This window comes from Dermacentor variabilis, chromosome 1 (assembly GCF_050947875.1).
Source record: "Dermacentor variabilis isolate Ectoservices chromosome 1, ASM5094787v1, whole genome shotgun sequence".
NCBI classification, from domain to species: domain Eukaryota; kingdom Metazoa; phylum Arthropoda; class Arachnida; order Ixodida; family Ixodidae; genus Dermacentor; species Dermacentor variabilis.
Window position 1 is genome coordinate 74,174,654 of NC_134568.1, and position 22,234 is coordinate 74,196,887.

At 46.2% G+C, this 22,234-nt stretch overlaps 1 protein-coding gene across 1 annotated transcript in view; it reads right to left on the reverse strand.

Moving 5' to 3' along the window:
* The window catches only part of LOC142579563 (eukaryotic translation initiation factor 3 subunit G-like), a gene marked incomplete in the record, with an annotated part of 28,819 nt that overhangs the window by 3,094 nt on the left and 3,491 nt on the right, over positions 1-22,234 (reverse strand). The window contains 4 exon segments of the mRNA XM_075689913.1: positions 6,269-6,402; positions 10,912-11,022; positions 11,434-11,698; positions 19,927-19,986. Of these exon segments, the coding sequence (XP_075546028.1) occupies positions 6,269-6,402; positions 10,912-11,022; positions 11,434-11,698; positions 19,927-19,986 (570 nt within the window).

Genomic DNA, 22,234 nt, shown 5'->3' on the forward strand with positions numbered 1-22,234 from the left:
TGCGCAACCCTGTGAGCACTAAACGAGGGAGAAAGAGGTGGCAGCCCTTTGAGCGATTAGTAACAAGATAGCCATTACTTTTGCAAGTGCAAGAAGCCGAAACTGCCGCGGAACAAAACCGGAACCGCTGCCGCCCACGCGTGAGCGGTAGTATATAGACATGTGGCAGCAAATAGCTTTAAAACAAACCACACAATGAAAGCAGAGGGAGGTGCGCGAAAAATTGCCTTGTATTCCCACATAGTGGCAGCACATGACAGAAAAGAAAAGGTTAGGAAATCGGTGCGCTTTTTAAACGTACAGACGGCGCCGTAAACATACGGCATCGACCATTTTTGGACTGGTTTGTGGCGCCGTATACTTATGTCATTGACCCTCAAAGGGTTAAGGGGTGCACATGATGTGGTCTGTTGCTTCATGGTGGCAGTTGAAAGGCACAACAATAAGGAAGTGCTCTAAAAAGGCAGGCTTTGTGCATAATGCCGAAGCTCTTGATGCAGATGAGCAGAGCGACACTGTTGCCGAGACAGTCAACGCCAATGACGTGTGGTTTGGCCTCGTTGAGAGCCACTTCATTTCCAGAACTGACACTCTTCAAAAATATGTCGATGCCTGTGAAACTGAGCTCTCTGCCTGCGAGGAAGCGAGCATGGACGATGCGATTGTTGCAGCGTTGCGCAGTAGCAGGGATGCGACTGAAGAAGAGCTGGACAGAGATGACCATGCTGACCCGACGCCAGATGTACTGCGCTACAGTCGCCGACCGATTTTCCGGACTCCAAAAATTCGGACATGCCCGATTATTCGGTCAGCTTCGCGGCACCGCAATTCTCCCCATAGACCATAATGTATAACAACTGCCGAAAGTTCGGACACCTTGCAACCTCTCGTCTGATTTTTCGGACACTCCTTTAGCTAACTCGGTCGAGAGCACCATGCACCGACTCTGACCGGTGCATGGTTCGACTTGCTGAACGCCATTTTTATTTTGAACGGAGCTTCCTTGCTGCCCCACGAAGTGGCGCTACTAGAAATCCCCGCTCATCATCATCGTTTCTGCCTGGTTAGATAGAGCGGCTCTGCAGCAGTTCCGGTTTCAGCTTAGTAAGCCATGTCAAGACAATCCAGCAGCTGATTTGTTTCCTCGCGCAAGACGCTGCGAGCAGGCCGCGTTTTTCGTTTGTGCGACTGGTGTCGGCACGGTGGTGTTTGCTTTGTGTGCTGTGTCGAGGTTTCGGTGATCCAACGCGGCATACGTAAACATGGCGTCAAGGGTCTAATGGCGCCGACAGTGCCCGCGCAGACTGCGCTGGGGAATGCCGGCAAGCGGGTGCCGGGAGGCCTAAGATTTGTCGCCTTCCGATGTGCTCCCTACTGACGCGGAAAATGTTCTGCCGAGACCTGCGCAGTGGTGGCATTGCGATTCCGGACACCGTCTCATTTGACAGTTTCATAGGTGCTGACACTGCTGTATTGACATGCGCAGAACTCGACGACGGCAAGATCATTCGTTAGGTTTCTGCTGCACCGCCGGACGATGACTCCGAGTCGGAAGATGACGCACCATGTGCTACGCTGCCGTCGCATGCGGAGGGTGTACAAGCAGTGACTGTGCTTTCAGCCGCCAATAGTGACCGTACGACCCTCTCCGAGATTCAGGCTTATCTGATTACGCGTAAACGGAACCGCGTGCAACGGTGCATTCACGATTTCTTCCAAGGCTACTGCCGAGCCCGAATAAGTGCGTGGAAATAAAGGATTTCATTTTTTTTTTCTTAATCTGTTTTTTCGGACACCTGTTTATTCGGACATTTTCGCAGTCCCCGTGAGGTCCAAATAAACGGTCGGCGACTGTATTTAAAAACAGTGAGCAACAAAGCGCTTCAGTGTTTAAGCCTCGTAGAGGATGAAATCATTCAAAGTACAGTGAAAAAACATCGCCAGATGAACATCACAGCATTCTTCCACTGATGACACACTTGTGAAGCGAATTTAATTTTCGTGCCGAGTTGCAACTGTTTTGTATGTGCGTGAGTGAAATGTACAATAAATTGTGTTTGGAAGGTATGTTGGCCGTTCGGCACTTGCAAGAGCCGAAAAACATACTTTGGCTGCAACGCGGTACTGCTTATAGCACGGATTTTCACAGCTCCCGCGTCTCACGTTTTCAAACGCTTGTGCTATGAACACACTGAAAATTTCAGCTATTTCAAGAAACAAGAAAGTTCGTGTTTACGGGTAACCTCTTGTTTTGACTCTTTGCAATTCTATGTACACAAATGTGTACAGTCTAACGATTCTTTGACAGGACCATGCGAGTGTCGACTTGCCGGCCAGTCAGCGCCAACTAACGACGGGAAGTGACGAGATCAGCAAGATCTCTTGCTAATTTTGTTGCTTCTTGCCATTAGAAAGCATTCACCGGCCCGCTCGTGGACACTTGCTTGGTACTGTTTAAGAATCGGTTGACTGTACATGTTACAAATGCATTCATCACGGTGAATTCGTCGAAAACTACGCAATTTTGTTTAATTTTCCTGAATCTCGTGCTTCCGCTTTGGTAATCTGCATGTTTGCAGTGCCATCTTACCAAACAGCTTGATCATGCATGTCACAGTGTCAGCACGTAAGAGCAAGTAAAATTTTTTTTTCTGCTTTTCACAAATGCCCTGCAACATTTATGAATTTGTTCTTAAGAGTACTCTGGCAGCAGCGAAATTAGCCCATGGTCACAAATGTGCACAAAAGTGTGATAATGGATGTGAAGTGAACCCCTGCCAGTCTTCATGCGATAAACAACAGTGTGCACGAGCGAAGATACTGCTCCAGGAGAGCAGGCCCGGTCTCTGCTACGGCCCCTACTGCTACCCCGGGAAAATCAGTGAAGCTTGCGCTGGAGTGCTCCACCTGTAGCATGCGCGAATGGTGCGCCAAAACCTTGAAAAGGCTCATAAGAGCTTTCTCAGATGTCCAATAATGATCACACGAATAGAAATGCTGGGTCAAGCACGCCAGCAACAGACTGCCTACAGTGCTGGGCTACTATAGACCTGTGCTGAATGCAGAATTGTGTGAATGTGATTTTTAAAAAATTTGAATTCTGGGATTATATGTGCCAGAATTACAATACGATTCTGGATTAATTTTGGCCACCTGGTGTGCACAAAAAAAGTACATGAACTTTTTGCATTGTGCCGCCATTGAAATGTGGCTGCCACCGCTGGGATTTGATCCAGATATTTTAGATATTTTGTTGCAGCTATAAACTTTCTGCAAAGAACAGGTTTTGTTCTGGCCATGAACTCTGTGCAACTTTATTAACAAAGATGCCATTCGTGTGCCTTCTGTTTGACTGCTTGGCTATTTGCACGTCGCGAGTCTGGACTGGAAGTCTCCACTCGCTGTAATCTCAACGTGCCGGAACAGGCGCTACGAGGACATGGCAGTAGCGTGGCCGATCTCTACGTTTGTGGATGTCTCAGACTGGCGGCTACACATACCGAGCATCGGCGACGTGGACATTGTGACCAAGATTTGCGCACGAAATCCGGTCACACAGCTAACCCTTTCAGCACTTGGTGTTTCGGAATTCGTGACCAAGCACATTGCGCATGCAATCCTCGGACCCGCCGCTAAGCATTTTGCGCATAGGATTCTCCAACTCTGCGATCAAGCACATCAAGCGCGGACATCTCGGACCCTTGCCTAAGCATTTTGCGCGTTGGTACCTCGAACTGCGCGACCAAGTACATCAAGTGTCGACTCCACGAGCCAGCGACTAGGCATTTCGAGCATCGGCACCTCAGACTGCGCGACTAAGCACATCGAATGTCGAATCCTTGAGCCCGCAGCAACTAATTTCGTGCGTCGGCATCTGCGACTTTGCGATAAGCACATCAAGTGTCGACTCCTCGAGCCCGCGACAAGGCATTTCGCGCATCGGCTTCTTGGACTGCGCAGCTAGGTACTTCGCGCGTCGGCACCTCGGACTGCACGAATCAAAGGGCAGAGACCCAGGAAGTCACCTGTAAGCAAAGACAGCAAAAACTACAATCCTGGTGCATTTTTTGAGATGTGAACTGCTCCAAGAACTTTGAGAGAAGTTTTCTCAAAAGTGTGTTTTGAGCATTCTGCGTTGTCTGAGGAAAGGGTAGCATTGGAATGCCTAAATCAATTTTGATCCTGTTTATGTATTCCCTGAAGTGTGCTTGAGGGTAAGACAGTCTTCAATATCTTGCTGAGGGCTTAGTTTTTTTTTTTCTGCACGCTAATTTGTGATTGACAAGTTCTGGTACAATTAGTAAAAGTGAACATGATGTTCTGTGTAAAAAAAATAAAGCAGTTAGAAAATTTTTGGAACTGTTGTACCTTGTAGTGCTCTTTTGGGCAAAGATTAAAACTACAGGCATGTTTCATTACAGCGCCAGGTTTTCCACAAGCGGAACACATGTAACATTATGTAACTTGAACAATAGTCAAGGTATCGTAATGAAACTGCAGATTTCTTTATTTCAGACATTTTTGAGTGTGGCTGCCAAATTTTGTTGCTCTAGGTCACAGAACAAAAAGTTAGCTCTGATCCCCACCTCCCGCTTAAAGGGACACTAAAGCGAAACAATAAATCAGTTTAGACTAATGAAGCATTGTTTGAGAACCCTGCAGGCAGTCATTTCCAAAAAATAGTTTATTAGATGAGAAAATGAAGGTCCAAGTATCAGTATTTGAATTTCTCGCTGAAACCCCAGCGCCAGTACGTCAGCGTGACGTCAGGGATTCCAAAGTATGTTTTCGCATTTGGGCCGCGTTGGCTGAATAAAGGTTCCCGAAACTTGCCATGTTTAATATTTGGTTCCTTCAGAACACAATGTAGTGAATCTGTACCACTATATATATTTAGTAGGCCCTAGAAGGTGCCATCAAAATCCAAGACGTCACAGCCTCCAGGTGCGGGAACTTAAAAGGCCCCTGAAACGGCTTACCAAACGTCTTGTCGTTGTAAGAGTGGTGTTTTTGGAGTTGTAGAACGGTAATTTACTGATGCAGAAGAAATCATTTTTCCCTTTAGTGTCCCTTTAAGCAGTACTACCATTTATTACATACTTTTTCCGAGCTCCTGCCAACTATGGTTTAACAAGGTTTCACTTTACTCTGAGAGGTGTGTACCCGAATATGTTTTTGAGCACATTGCAGAGTAAACCTATTCAGCGTCCAGGCATCCCTGAACGTCAGCACATCTGAAGAAATAGGAAAGCTCTTTACTGCATATCAAGCAGTATCCAGAAGAACGGAGGATAAAGCTCCTAGACTTGGTGCACTTAGGACTACAGGTTGCAAAGGCCTTTAGGATATCTGTGCCAAGAGCAAGGAAATGTGGAAAAGCATCACATGAAATTCAAATCATGCCACCTGAACTCCCCCCCCCCCCCCCCCCAAAAAAAAAAAAAAAAAAAAACATGTTCAGTGGCCTAATGCAAGTGCCCAGTATGAAGCTCAGGTAATAAGCAGATTCGTCTCGATAGAATAGTGGAGGATGCAAGGATTGCGAGAGAATGTTTTGCATGAAGTGCCAGGGGGCACTATGGCACACCAAGAAATGGAGTCGCTTCTTCCCATTTCCCAACTAAACTCCCTATGCCAGTTTAATGATCATAGAAATGCTATAATTTATACACTATTGTCTACACTCTCATAAAAAATAAAAACTTTTTTATCACCAACACAACAACGCGTCTTATTTTTATTTGGTCCCGTAAAGTATATTTGGAGAGAAAAAAAACTGTGCATGCATGTGAAAAATGGCAGACAGCGTCTGAAAGGGTCAAGGGGAGTCTTCTATATAAAGTAGCCAACGGATTTTTCGGACAATTTTTCGGTCCTGCACTTTTTTTTTTTTAAAAAGTTTACACACTTTGGGGCTTATCTTGTCCCACAAAAATAATCGTCACCTGTCTTGCCAGTATTTCCTTTAACGCAGCGAGCCCAGTATTTCCAAGTCACGAATGGCTTGCGCGTTGTCAGCGTGACACAGCATTCTCAAAAGGTAAGTAGAGTAGTGAGCGCGGAGTTTTCAAGAAAGGAAGTGCAAGCAAGGCAGATTATTGTTGTGGGACAAATATACACCCCAAAGGGTGCAACTTTTTTTTTTTTTTAGAGTGTGCAAAGTTCAGAAAATCGGTCGGCGAAGTACATATTTGAAACAGCTTGGAAATATGTGAATACAACAGACTCTTGCTGCTGTAACCTGCTCCATGTCATGCTACAAACATACCTTCGACTGCCCAGTGACCTTGTCCTTGGCCAGGTAAATCCTTGCAATCTGACCAAAGGGCCGGAACAAATCCTGAAGGTCCGAGTCTCTCACATCCTCTGACAGATTAGTCACTCGTATTGTCGCTGCCTCATCTGTGAAAGGTAAGGGCAAAATAGTTTACGATCAAAACTAAAACCACAACTAAAATTAACCAAAGCCAATAAACTAAGACCACAACTAATACAAAAAGAATAGCAAAATTAAGTTACTTGGCTATGCAAGCATGCTCAGTAGATTACGCCGCTATACAGTGGAACCCCGTTCATACATTTTTCACCGGCCCGAGGAAAAAAAAACGTAACAGCCGGGAAAACGCAACAGTGAGGAAAGCTCCGAAAATGAATGAAAAAAGTGCAGCTTCAACTATAGACAATTTATTTCCACAGAGTGCGCTTAGAACTTTAAAAAGTCTAGAATGGTGGCTTGCCGTTTCTTTCGCTCGCTGGAAATCACCACATGTTTCTCAATAGCCTGGAAGGCCGCATTGCTGTCAGCGTCGCTGTGAGGTGCAGCGTACCTGCGGAGGAGGTCCAGAGCCGCAACGGCTTCTCCAAATCTAGGACTTGGCAACTCCCCGGCATCATGCGGCTTGTGCTCCTCGTCGTCACCGCGCCACGGCAATGGCAACAGACGAAGGAATATCCGCGGGAAATTTTGCCCTCTTTGGCGTAATCATGCTAACGTGCTAATGATTGTTTAGTATTGCTGCGCAGCGCATGCGCCCGAGCAGCCCGGTTGCACGCAGCGCGGCGTGGTTTCGCGAAAATGTAAACGAGAGAGGAGAGCTGGCCCGATAGGCGGAGCAACGCCAACTTTCGACGTCAGGGCCTCTCCTGAGTTTCCTTCCTCCGTGGGTTGACCCGTCCAACAAACCATGCGGCGACCGTAATCACAGTGATGATAGTGAGCATTTTTCACGAATGGCCACCTAGTGGCGGGCCTCTCGCACTGGCGTGCGGCTTCTTGCAGCCAGTTCCATAGCCAAGCCCGGCCAAGCCCGGTCAAAACTCGTCAAATGCCAAATGGCAGTTGGAGCGCGTTGCCTACTTTAGCCCAGGCGGGTTCGGGTTGCGACGCATCATGCGGGAACGTTTTCACAGCTACTACGTAACAGCGGGGGTTCCTTATACATTGGATCCTATGGAAGCTATGCCGGGACCGGATGAAAACGACGTAGCAGCCGGGAAAACGCAGCAGTGAGGAACGTAACAGCGGGGTTCTACTGTAGTTACTAGTCTTGAAACAGAACCTCAAGAGACCAGGGAAATTTGTTCCTTTTACCAGGAGTTCCATTTACTGAGAAAGCTCAATACATTTGCATGAATGCAAAACCAATCAACCATGAGGATGGTGTTCCGTTTAAACGAGCACTGACACAAAAATTTGAAGTCGAGATAACTTGCGAGATCGATTTAGTTGGTCACACACACATCGTCTATAATATATCAGTGGCGAATATCACTTAGAACATATTTAAAATCAATTTTAAAGTATGTGCGCCCAGCCAACCGCAAAACAGAGCACCTCGAGACATTGACATCAACCGGGATTGTAAATAGCCAAGAAAACACTACGTCACAAATTTTCGTTGGCTGCCATGCGGCTTACATGTTTTCTTGTGTGAGTGGTTTTAAAGGGGAAAAGGAAGAGATAAGTACAGCGCTGTTACTGCCTCTCGTGCGAGGGCACCTCTACGGCGCTGTACGGGTGAGGGGAAGGGATAAAAAGGGTAGTGAAGAAAACAGAATAAAGAAGTGAGAGATAGCCCAGCGGTAAGGCACGTCAGGAAGGTGCGGCGGCTAAAGCCGCTCGTACAGTTCAGCGCCGTCCATGTAGTCGAGCAGCGCCGCGAAAGCGTCCTCTGTTGTTGCTTGTTCTAGCTGTTGTACTCATAGTGGGACGCGCTCCGTGTCGCTGCAACTGCAGTTTTTGTCGTGTCCATCGGGATATTTCCCACACTATCAGCTTGACTGCACTGCCACAACGTTCAACACCGATTTGTTGTGTCTTACCATTGATTGTGGCCGATGCGAGGGTTTTGTTGAGGTTCATCCTCGCCATCACCGGCCGCAATATCTGAGTCGCTAAGTGATTGGCCACGTCTAAAGCGCGAGACACATGGCGCGATTTTCCGTGCGATCTGTAGTACGGCGCGTCGTGTGCGACTTGCCGCATGCGGCAATTCGGGACGCATGGTACAATTGAGCGAGCGGTGGCCCAGAACCGGCGCCCCTGCGTGGAAGTTCGGAATCCTGCGTAACTTCGAACAGAAAGTGAAAGCAACCGTATTTGCACAGCTATCTTGTTTGAAACAAACGATGACAATATAAACACGTCTATGCGAGCACTGTAGACGTGTTTCCGCAAGGCCGCGTTAGCATTATCGGATCCGTTGACAGCCGCCGATGGCCAAGAGCCGGCAGGCATAGCTCGCTGGGCCATCGAATCTGACACCGGTTGCGCTTGTGACACGATCGCTTGCAGCTCGTATAACGAAGCGCCTATGTTAGTCGGCACAACGTGTACACAGTTATGTCACGCTTAAATTGCAGCACATTTGATTTCTTTGACGCCCACAGAAGCGAACGAGCATGCCAAGCGAGCTTGCGATCGCTGGGAGATGATGTAGGCCTAGCTCGCCGGCCGTCTATCCGCGGCCGAGGGTACTTGCGATGCGTCCGCAGCTCGTAATAAAGCGCCTAAATTCGTCAGCACAATCAATGCCTGAACATTTAGGTTTGTGAAAATGCGGTTAGTTTTCCCAGAGCCATTAGTAGCGATGAGTAAACAGGCCAGTCAGGCGAGCCGCTTCGTATACAGACGATTGCTGGCGCGTCTGCGCTTACCGCGTCTGAGTAGAAATCACGCCAACGATTTACTATTTCGCACAACGTTTTTTTAACTCGCACTCTTTCGAGGTCACTTTATTCTAGGAGTTATTTCGTGTCAGAAACAAATTGTAGCCCATTTATGCGCCGTCGTCAGCGGCGAAAGAGGCCCGCGTTTCGATCAGAAAAAAAAAAAAAGAAAAGAAAAGAAAACAAACATGATCGGAGCGGCGAGGCGCCCACTCGCCGGCCCCGCCCCGCCGGGTCTACTAAGTGGCCATGACGTTCACGCTATCGGCGCTGTCATTGGCTGCGGTCGTCCGACTGATGCGGCAGTCGCACGACAATACGTCATGGCTTTTTGCGAACACGTGACCACTTTGTTTACACTCCCGTTTGCCCCATCTCGTTGCTCTCTGGAACCGAAACTTCGACTGGTCGCTACAAAAAAGACTGCAAATAATTACCTGTCACGTTTTAAAGTAAATGAGGTTTCGTACCGTGATTACTGGGTCATTAACTACTTATGAAAGCAGAAAAAAACCATGTGGATTTTTTTTGTGTCAGTACTCCTTTAAGAGGCAGTTCTGTTTGAGCGATTTATGTTTATAGAGATTCCACTGTATATTTCGATTCTGTAGACTCCAAGGACTGCAAGAATACCATTACAGAAATGTGCGGAGAAAAATTCCAATAACAGTTCTTTTTGTCAGCAGCTGAAAGTTTTACAAAGGACTTCAACACAGTTGCACTTTGCACACCAACTAATGACTAAATTCCTGCAAAAATCGCTTTTATCACATAACATGTCGTCTTGAGCCACAGTCCAATTATGCAGTTCAGTAACAGGGTACCTATCCCAGAAGAGGTTTTAGATTCCCTATTTTTATAGCCCCTTCCCACACTTGTTATGCTTCACCGCAATACTTTTGTGTATGCTTCATCAAGTAACATTTCTGTACAGAGGTGAAGCTGACTTTCGGGAACTGGCATTATGCAATGCACCATGCTTTCCGACCTTCAAAGCCAATCGCGAGAACCACAAAGGCAGAGTCGGTGTCACTGCTGACAGCCGCGAATTCTTTCATTGAAAAACACGGCACCTAATGGCAAGAAGCTTAGTAGCGAACGTTGAAGCAGCTAGGCCTAGTGTTGCCACAGTGGTGGCTACAGCTGCCAGGAAATCTGCACGCGAGAGCGCCGGTTCAAGGTGGTAAGGTAATCAAAACGGCAGCAGTGGTGGCTTTGATTAATGCCATTTCAGACCTGCGATTGCTACAAAAAGTATGGAAAATCTGACAGCGAAGGGTTATTGCGCCTGAAATTACAGACATTCTTATACATTGACTCTACGGGGCATGTGGTGGTGCCGCGAAGCTATCCGCATTATTGGGCATTTCCCTAAAATTGGGTGTCCGGAAAATCTTGACTGTACACTGGCAACTCCTCCACCTGACGACACGGCGTGAAAGACAATTCGTTACGATTCCTCTCTTTTACTCGAGCCAGCAGATGCCAGCGACTTTCGTTCCCTTTCAATAAAGTGCCAGCCAATTTTACCTGATTGAAGCACAAATTCCCATATTTTTCCCAGAGTTTTTCCAGACTATTCAAAATTCCAGAGAATTCTGTTTTCCCTTCCAGCAGTGGAATGTTTAAACATTACAGATGCTACTAAATGAAAGTGATTAACTGGTGATAGCATATAACACAGAAAGCAAAAGAAAAATTATAATAACCAGAAAATTAAGCACAAAGGAACAATTCACTCACCCCTGGTGCGGGACTGTGTCATCGACTCTCCACGGCGGTTGGCACCTTCACGCATGCTTGGTGGAATGTACTTTCCAGATTTCACCTTCTCTTCAACCTCAACAGCAGCAACTGCATAAGTCAAAAGAAAGCAACAGTCCAAAGCTGATGCATGCACCCATCTCTACTGCTGCTAACCATCTACAAAAGCAGAGCATTACTAGTAGAACACTTGGCAACAAGACCATATCTGATGCCCCCTGCTTCAGCTGCAACAGAGAATAAGGAATTTTTTTCAGAACTATACATATCTCATGGCTCAAGCGAGTTCGAGATCGACAGCTACCAAATTCAACTGCTGCAGACAGGGAACCTAAAAGTTTTTAATTACACACAATTAAGAGGAAAACAACATTGAAGTTCATGTAAGTGCCATAAGGCCCCCCCCCCCCCCCCTCCTTGGAATTAAGAAAAGGAAACAGGCCCAATCTGCTTTAATGTGTCAAAAGCTTTTGGAGAATGGAGAGAAATGGGCAAACCTACCCGGCTTGGCCTCCTCCTTGAGGTGCTCAGGCAGAGCCACCTTGTCCTTGAATGGGCACTGCGTAGTCCAGTGGTCCTCCTTGCAGATGCGGCACTTGACCATTTTGGTCTTTTGGCTGCGTAGCTTGGCCAGCATGTCCTCCTCAGGGCTTGTTTCCTCCTCTTGGGCACTCACAAACTGCATCTGGATCTCCTCACCCACCACTGTGGTGGCTGCATTTGGGCCCGGCGGGTCATTCTTGGCTGCCCCAAACTTCTTCCATGACTGAGCACAGAAAAGTGGTGTGGAGAACAATAAAGGGATGCTAAAGACACTGAATCAGTTTAGATTGATAAAGTACATACCCTTTTCAAATTTCATTTAATTAACTTTGATGTAAGTGGTTGATTATGGGAAGTGGAAATGAAGTGCAAACATCGATTTCGAGAAAATTCACACTAAAAACCCAAGTTTTGGAATGTTAATGTGATGTCACAGATTTCAAAGTATTTACTCATATAGGGGTTGTTGTGGTGCAGCAAAAGTTGTCAAAAAGCTATAAGTTTGACCAGGTGCTGTCAAAATCCATCACGTCATGGCGAGCCGGTGCAAGACTAAGGCAGCATCACCACCTATCTTTCATTATTGCATCCTTTATGGCTTCATCAAGCCTCCTATTATGGCAGGATAGCTTTTCTTGGTATTGCGAAGTACCATTTACTTATACAGCTCAACTTATTTTTCACTTTTGTGTCCCTTCAGAAATTGTGCTGCCTTCTGAGCACTGTGATATATAGCGCTTTTAACTTGCTTGGATATGAAAACCTATGCCACTGCACACTTACTAGTTTTCTTATTTCATAAATACTATGCCACATTCTTGGTATAAAGCAGCAAATACGCAGCCCTTATCTCAGTGAAAAATGAATTCAGCAGGGTATACATCTTGCAGTATGCAGATGGCCCACAGTGCACGACTTAGAGATGCAGTAATACACAGGCGAGATTTACATGGCTCACCCATGTGACATTATTGTGTAGCTACAAAGCGATCCACGCAATATGTGCCTAACTTTTCAAAAATGTGCCTAACTGAAGCATTTGGATAATAAATATGTTGTGGCCATTTTAACAGTGACAGCATGGCAAAACTCAGGTGGCAGCATGGAAACACTTGGGGCACGAATATTTCCTTCCCTTTTGTTCTTGACATATAACATCGGCAATTCAAATCAAACATTTCTCAATGCTTGGCTAGCATCTGCCGCACCACGTGCCACAGGTTTGTTGCACATGTTATAAAACTGCATGTGCTGAATGGCATAGCCAGTGGGGGGGAGTCGCGCAGGGCACATGTCCCCCCTCTCCCTTTCCCCCGAATTTCTCCACGTATGTGGCCTGCCCAGCCTCCCCTTACCCCCTCTTTCACTCTTCCCATCCCTGATAAGTGCTCATCTGCTAGTAGTTAATATGATAGCAAATGACGTTATGAGATGACAGCACACTGGCGAATCACAGGCTGCACTTATTAACCCTTTCGCTGTCACTGACGTACCGGTGACAAAATTTCACACCTGAGCGCAAAGCTGGCACTCCTGGATTGGCCACACCATCTGTTGACTCTTTCTACAAGATCGTATATTCGCCTTGACCTGTGTTAGTCCATGTTTAAAGAGTACGGTGCGACTGCCACTCCCCACTTTCTCTTTGCCGAGTGGCGCGGTGGCTCCGCGTTCGCTGGATCATGCGTCGCGCGCGCGTGGTTATGTGTTCAAGGGTTGTTCTGCTATCTCCGCTGGTTTGAAGGTTTTTATTTTTCGTCTGTTGGTGTGCCTGCTATGGCGCGTCAAGTTCAGGCGCACGTGCCGTTGCCTCTCCGAAAAGAGTGACTCCATTTCTGCTTTCGCTCTCTCGCCGCACCCTCGCTTCCGGCTTGCAGCAGTAAACGTAAAGCCCTTCGAACTTTGTTTAGCCTTTTTCCATCTCCCTTTGTCTTCTTGATCAGGCAACGTCCCATTTATCTCCGTTGTGCGGGCGACTGAAAGCGCATCCTCCCTGCGCGCAGTTACTTTTGGATGGCTCAGCGTGCGGGACCTTCGTCTGCTCATAGGAGCGGTGGCTCAATTCCGATTCAGAATATGAGCCGAGCTCGGATTCGGACTCTGAAGAGGGTTCTGCATCGTCAGATTCAGATGTTGAACGGATTTTATAGTCAGGCTGATGATGATGATGTTTACTAACAACAGCTGCAGAACACTGAAATGTGCATATTGCATTGACTATGTTATTTGTATATCAATCATAATCAAAAATAAATTGCTGTGTTAATTTTCTGTTATGCTCGTTCCCTGAAACCAAGCCAACACTGGGGGTGCGTCATGGCCAGAAAGGTCCGACAGCGAAAGGGTTAAAAAAAAAAAAAAAAAAAAAGACCTGAGAATTTGAAACCACATCATCAAAAGGACCTCTCATAGTTAAGAGGAAGAAGTGCTTTGTAATTCCTTTTTCTTTATCAATCTTTATATTCACTATTCCTACATACTGTGAAAGCAACTGCAAATAGTACTATGTGTTTCATTGCCAAATCCACATATAAATACACCACTGCTACTTCATCCTTTATTTAGAAAAGCCTGGTAATATGTCACAAAAACAGTTGCTACACTGCTGCATTTCTTTACAAAGTACAGCTTTGCCCAAGCCCAAACAGCCCAACAATTATTTTAGTAATGCACGCTACGTTTTTGTGGGACAGGTGAGCAGCATGCATGCTGGGGAATAAAAATTTAAATTATAGGGTTTTAAGCGACAAAACCACTTTCCGATTATGAGGCACGTCGTAGTGGAGAACTCCGGAAATTTTGACCACCTGGGGTTCTTTAATGTGCACATAAATCTTAGTGTACGGGTATTTTCGCATTTCGCCCCCATCATAATGCGACTGCCCTAGCCAGGATCCAATCCTGCAATGCCAGGGAATATATCTTGCAATAGGCTCATCTTTTTTACAAGGGGGGGGGGCCCCCCCTTGCATATGTTTAAGCATTGCAGCTCCAGTGCGACAAAGATGCACACGAGAAAGGAGACTCTTTCAGCTTCAATCTCGAAGATCTACAGCTGAGAAGGGATATGGCGTAGAGCACTGCCAAGCCATTTCAATGACTTCATGACAAACAACTTTGTTGGTCAGACACGACATGCAAGTGCTGGCTAGCCTTCATCACCCACTTCAGGCCCTTCCGAGCTAGTAAGAGGGCAAAACACTGCCGATTTCTCCCAAACCTAATTTCAACGAAGGGGAAGAGGTTGAGAGGATAAGAATGAAATCCTCTAAGGGGTTCAAAGAGAAAAGCGGCAGGAATTTTAGAGCTTTAATGTGCACCTAAATGTGCACATTAGCTCTTAGGCACCTGTCGTGTAGCTCTTAGGCACCCGTTCCTGCGGTGAGCGTCAGCCTAACCAAGCAAACGAGCACAGTGAGGGATAAAAGGTCCGAGGAGAAAGCGGAGGAGGAGGCTATGCCAAAAGTAAAAAAAGCATAGTGTGGTGACAATGGCTACAAGATGGCGTACATTGTCTGGGAGGTATGTCTGCGGCCGCTGCTGTATATAGTGCCCACACGTCACCCACGCATTGGCTCTTACGATCTCCAGGTTAGCGAGGCAGTCGTGCCACACTTTGCTTCACTTGTAACTTGGTGCATGAGAGAGATTGTCCGCGCCAGCCAATATACTGTCAAATGAAAACACATATAGAGCTGCGCTCCGATTTCACATTAGGGAGTATCGTGATCATCGGTGAATTTTTTACCTACCTTGATGGGTTGCAATGACCAGGAACAAGAACACTGACAAAGCAAAAAAATTTGCTGAAACAATGTTGTAAATGCACTGTCTTATATTGAACAGGTTGCTGCACTGCAACGCACAAGAGCTAGCAGGTAAGAGCAAATAGGATACGACCAAGAAACTATTACACATTACTCTCTCACAGGGTGTTTACTATGCTGGCATTTTTAAAGGGACACTAAAGCAAATACACTAAAGGCAAATACTAACTAAAGCTAAAGTGATAGATTCATGCTTGAGGATATCTAAGGCGTCAATGTTACCGTGAACAGAGCCTTAATAATCGAGAAATTGAGGTAAATGCAGGACATGATCAGAGACTCCTCCAGGACATTCAAGCACTTGCCGGATGACGAAAGCACTCAGTTAAATTCTGTCACTAGTGCTCAACTACTCGTTGCAAAACACATCCGTGTATTCTAAGATCAAATAAAATGCGACTTCATTTCAGTTCCATTTCATGTTTAGAAAAAAGAACTAATTGAAATTACCGTTGACAACGACGTGGGCAGTCGAAAGGTTTCATTTTCCCTCGACTCTGCGCCGCTCACGCTTTCGCGTTTCAGTACTTTCCTGATCGAGTAGTGCTGCAGTGGTTTTGCTGGCTCGCAAAACTTGCACAAACTGCAAGTAGCAGAGAATCCAACTTCCATGTCATGTCGCAGGATGCCTGAACGGTCTACGCCACTTGACCAAAAAGCAGCTGCAGCGGCGAATTGCAGCGGCGAATCCGCCGCTCTCTCTTGGCTCAGTGCCACCATCTGTTGGGTGCTGTTTTACTCACTGATGGCAGCACACTCTTAAGCATATGTACACCCTTTGTGTACAGTGCTCATGGAATGATGCTCATGGAATGAAATGAGTCAATTTAGGGCTAACTAATACGCTTACTTTCGTTTCCACCGGCTGCAGTTCGTGTCACATCGACATAATTTTGGCACGTACACTTAGATCGCAGTCCACATCACCATTGGTGACCAAATTCCTAGCGACATGATATGGTACTCTCGAGTACTTTGTACATATGCAGGGTACTACTTAATTCTCCCTGTCGCGTTTCATTCCGTAAGCACCGTACACTTGAAGTGTACATCGACTGCGCGACCGGCGTTATTCAGTTAGAACTGCCTCAACTCGCAGATGCTCTGAGCATCTCCCCACAGCACTTGTGCTCGCTTCACGATGCAAGTCTGTCACCCGAGGCAGTTACTTACGTCACTTTGACCACCTAGCCACAGGTTGCTGACGGTGACTATGTCCTTCGCCCTATCATCAACGTGCTTTCGAACCGGAAGGTTGCTGTTTCGCATACGCTGGTCACGGTTACTAATAACGACGTTATTCCACCGCTTCTGAATTTCAGCCTGTGCCCTCAAGCGATTCCGGCAGGCATGTTCTTGGCCAATGTTTCTAGTCGTTCCGAATTTGACATTGAGAATCTGAATGCTGACAGTCGTTTATTTGCGCCAATTGCAGCCCACAGCTCTGGTTCCTTAATGGATGACTTCGTGAAAATGATTGCACCTGACATCACCTCTGCACAGGCCACGGACATACGTCTCCTGCTTACATCGTATAGCGACATCTTTGATTTCGGCAACAGGCCTTTAGGCCAAACATCTGTTGTTCAGCATCGTATCAACACTCGAGACACGAATCCTATTCTTCAGTGTCCCTATCGTGTATTGCATGCTGAACATCGAGTCATCCAATCAGAAGTGGACAAAATGCTCCGCAAAGGGGCCATCGAGCCATAACCCAGTCCTTGGGCTTCGCCTGTCATCCTTGTGAAAGAGAAAGATGACACCTGGCATTGTTGCGTTCATTATCGCCACTTAAACAAGATCATGCAAAAAGATGTCTACCCACTACCACGCATCGAGGACGCCTTGGACTATTTGCATGGAGCTAAATACTTCTCGTCCGTGATCTTCAATCCGGCTAGTGGTAGATTTCAGTTGATGAAATGGATCGTGATAAGACGGCCTTCATCCCGCCGCATGGCTTATATCAGTTCAAAGTCATGCCCTTTGGCCTATGCAATGCTCCTGCGACATTCAAACGTATTATGGACTCCCTTCTGCGAGGGTACAAATGGACCACCTGTTTCTGTTACGTTGACGATGTTGTTTGTTTTTTCGCCCACGCTCGGCAGCCACCTTACCTGACTTGCTGCCATTCTTGCGGCCTTCCAAAAAGCCGGCCTCCAACTGAACTCCACGAAGTATCAATTCGGGCGCAGTCAGATTACCGTGTTGGGACACCTCATTGATGCATCCAGTGTCCACCCAAATCCAGAAAAAGTTCGTGCCGTACGCAGCTTGCCTGTGCCACGTTCTGCTTCTGACGTGCGCTGCTTCGTTGGCCTGTGTTCTTACTTTCGCCGTTTTGTCAAAAACTTCGCCGACGTCGCTCAGCCCTTGACAGATCTTCTAAAGAACACGCCATTCTCTTGGGGCCTGGAGCAGGCTCACTCGTTCGCCGCTCTCATCGGATTTCTGACCACCCCTCCCATACTTGCCCACTTTGATCCATCTGCACCGACCAAAGTCCACACTGACGCAAGCAGCCATGGCATCGGCGCTGTTCTTGCCTAACAAAATGGTACCGAGTGTGTGATAGCTTACACCAGCCGCCTTGCTGTCCCTTGCCGAGAGAAAGTGCGCAGTGTTTTCTTCCTTGAAAATGCTGTGCTCGCTACTTTCTTGTCGAGAATGCTGTCATGCTGATAACGGGCATGCCATTCATGACTTGAAGTACCAGGCTCGCCGCGTTAAAGAATGGAAATGCGGACAAGGCAGATCAGGACTATTGTGTGGCGAAAGGGTGTAATTTTTCTTAAGAGTGCAAAGGGCAGTGATGCATGTGCAACGTCACCACTCCCCGGGTTGGGTGGCGGGAGATTTGAATTTCGGAAAATGTATTTGGACCCTTCAAATACAATTTTCTCGTAAACGAAGTCTTTTCTTGGCACGAAACAAGCACTGCGAGGTTTCTGGAAAAGTACTTAAACAGTCCACACCAACTTAGTACTTACTTTTAGTGTCCCTTTAAGCTCCCCAATTTTCATGTTTTCCGTTACTATTTTAAGGTGACACTGAAGGTTAAAGCGGAGAGAGAAAAAAAATGTGGGTTATAGCTTTCCAACTAACTATGCTAGCCCATAATAATCAACTATATGAACAACAAGCAGTAGATCATTTGGCATGCACCAGTATCAGGTTTGACTGAATCATGTGTTCCATGATATTACAACCACCTGTATAGTATATGTAAATAGTTCATTTCTTTGCTACAGTCGAACCCAGATATATCGAACCCGGATATATCAAATTACTGCCTATATCGAACAGTTGAAAAATCCCCTTGGGAATCCCATGCAAAAGTATAGCGCTAGTGTTCGCATATATAGAACTCCCACGCACCGGCATATCGATGTATCGAACTCCGTGCTGAGCTGCGCCATGGCAAGTGCGCTTCTCCCACCATACCACACTCCTGCAAGTGTGCTTCTCCCCATTGCATCCCACCCCGCACTCTGAGAAAGGGGCGTGTGGGTAAAAGGCACGTGACGAGGAGCACTTGGAATGCGATTGGGTGTGAAAGGGAAGCGGGAGGGAGAAACCACGCTGACCACAGGCACCAGTTTCCTGTGTTTTGGTTGGCTGACACCGCTGGCGCAGCGAGACGAATGAGGTCAGTGCAGCTTGGGCTTGTGGTAGTGAGTCTTTCGATTCGTTTTGTTCCTTTTATTCACGAGGCCAATGCGAAGGCTTGAGACTCGTGTGGCGCAGTGCTGCAGACGACGGATGTCTTGACAGTGAAGACGACGCTGGGTGCCTGGACAGTGAATTTTGCGAGCTCTCGGCATTCCCAGGCGGCGTTACAGCACGCAATTTCGTCAGCGCTGACGACGGTGTGCAAGCTGTAGCGGATCGAGCTGATGCGGAGATTCTGGTGGACATCATGGATGACGAGGATGCAGACTCGAGCAGCGGCGAAGGTTCCGATGAAGAGTACCAACAACCATGCACTGCAGCTGAACTTTCATCAGCTTTCAGAGTCATTCGCCGCTGTTGTGGTACAATGGAAGGGGAGCTGGCCTTTCTCATTTGGACACTGTCAACAAGCTTGAGGACAGCTTAATGAACTTACTTGATGGTGCAGAAGAAAAAGCAAGCAAGGGTCACAGATTCTTTTATTCCGAAATAAAGTGCTCTGGTCATCGCGCTGCGTTTTTGTTTTTTACTTGCTTTGGAGGCACAGATCGGCAAGTTCCCATTAGTCACGACATCGGGAAACTGCCTTGAGATGTGTGGAGTTAGAGAAGCTTTTGACATGCATATTTTATATTTCGAATTATCGATATATCAAACTATTTCGCAATCGCCTTTGATATATCTGGGTTCGACTGTATATACTCTCTGTCCTTTTACTACCCCCTGTGACAGCTGTTTAGGTGTCGGCAGTAATTTCCTTCCCTTTATTTTATTTCAATACACAAACAATTACATACAAGACTCACGCCCTTAAAACCAACACAACACCATCATGGTGGCATCAGCCAAATTCGTATCACCGAGATTCCACTGTATAATGTTTTCCACGGTTGCAAAAATCTTAAGCTGTCAATGAATATTAAGAGATGGAGAAAACAGAACTCACCTTCCTTCTTGCTACAGACTTTGAGACCTGCCTTCTCTCTATCTTGTAGTGCCGCAACACCTGGAACCACCAGGACAACAAACCAGGTTACTGGAGCAAGGTACGTTGCCGAGCTAGGTGGCGCTGTGTTTTTGCCTTCTGCTGTGCCACCCTTAAGTGATGCTTTGCCCATTGAATATTGTCTCATCAGGAAAGTGACGATAGCATCCAAGCCACATGCAGCTGCTAGTCCTGCAACAAGCTTCTCCTGCCAAGTAACACCTTAAAGTTACCTCCCTCTGATCAGCTGATCAGCCCTGCAAGCCAGTTAAGATGTCTTCACCATGCAAGTCACAAAAATCATGAAGTGAGACAACATTTGGTACCTCAGCTTTCCAGCACCACATTCAATACACGTCAAACATGTCAAAAGCCCTAATAGAATGAGCAACATGATCTCTCAAGTGACCTGTTCCTGCAGCCTTAATGTCATGTTCTGGAGGGAACAAAAACACAGGTTTCATAAAAGTGAAAGCGAGTTCCCCCATGCAGTGCTGCATCCTCAGTAAAAGCGACCAAATTTCTTGCATTTACAGCATCAGCAAAATTAATGAACATGTACGGAACGACATGAAATTTTAGACGTGCACAAATTTGTGAGGAATAGTTGACTTGTTCACATTTCACTGGACATTTAGCTCAAAGTTAATAATTTCTGATACAGGTAAGGTAAGCTGCCAGAAATAACTTTGCCATGACTTGAGCTGTACTTACATTTAAAAAAAAATGTAAAAATCTGGGGTTTAACAAGCAGAAACCACAATCTAATAACGAGGCATGTCGCAGTGGAGGCCTACGCATTAAATTTGACCACATGGGTTTCTTCAATGTGCGTCTAAATCTAAATCTCTTCCTTCTGTTACTATGTATATTTATTGACGCAGTTTAATAGGCTGCAGTACACAAAAGCTGCTTTCGAAATTTCAATAATAATTATGTACTTCCAAAAGACATCAACTATTGTGTGTTCACACTTAGCCGTGGCTGCCCACAAGGAATTAAACTTAGGCCACCCTCCTTATCAATGTTGTATCGGGTCTCACTAATTTCGAGAATTTTTGGACGCTCAACTAGCCTCGAGTCATGTGAAACTTAGGGTCACACCACACACGCTCTCTAGCGCATACTCACTCCTGGCCATTCCTGGTTAGCTGCCTTGGCAGACTTTGCTTCATAACGATCGAGCTATTGATAGCGCTTCCAAATGCGCATGTTCGATGTGGCTACTATCTGTTGGTCAAGCTGGTGCACGAAAAAGCCGGTCTGCACCACGCAGCACAGCCAGACACAGTGTGTTTACCAAGTTGACATTTCCAAATTCCCAGAGATTTTCAGGTTTTCCCTCCGAGTGCCTTTGCAATATACTCTGAGTGACACAGAACTTTCTTTTACGTCAAGATGTGCTATGTCACCTGATGCTGTCACTCTAGTAAGCATGTTAAAAAATAAAAAAGAAGACTCAGTTCAGTTTGAATAGTAAGGAGAAGTGTTTATTTTATTTAAAAAGAAAACAGAAGGGAGGGGTTAGTAAAATGCACAGCAAATAAAATACCTTAAAAAAAAAAAAAAGGTAAAGCTTGTTGCAAATCGAGCGGAACATTTTCAAATACGAATAAAAACAGATGCTTAAAGGGACCCAGAAACGATTTTGATGATTTTGTACAAACATACCAAGTAAGAGTAGGTCCTTCTGATCATTAATTGACGAATTTAATTGCTCCGCGTAAAGCGTGTAATTTGTTATAAGGTTTTAAAAGTGTACATCGCTGTCTATCACAGCACACTGCTCGGCGGAATTTTCAGCCGACCCTACGCATATGATGTAAATCACCCAATTGACGTTAGTAGGGCGAGCTACCCGATTGGCTGGCCAGGGCGTGTCATCGATAATTTTTCCACCTTTACGGTGAACAAATGATTTTCGTAATAGTTTTAATGTTAGTAAATTTGTTTCTATAAAAAGAAAAACAGAATGCACAAGAACAATTTTTCACTACACTTAAGCACTTCGGCACACAGCAAGCGTCGTCTGCTTGTGTTACAATGTGCGCCATTTTGACAAGAGCTCCGCGGTCATAATCGGTCCCAGTCTTTTCGCGAGCACTATGATTCGACTTTGTTGTGTTGTGGACGGCAAATGTAGCGACTGGCAACATGTCAAGCTGCGACATTGTGTCCCTCAGCAAGGCAGCAGACGAGCGGACTGGCTGCAGCGCATTGGACTGCCGCTATTTGATCGGCACCAGGATTTGCGCGTTTGTGGCCGTCA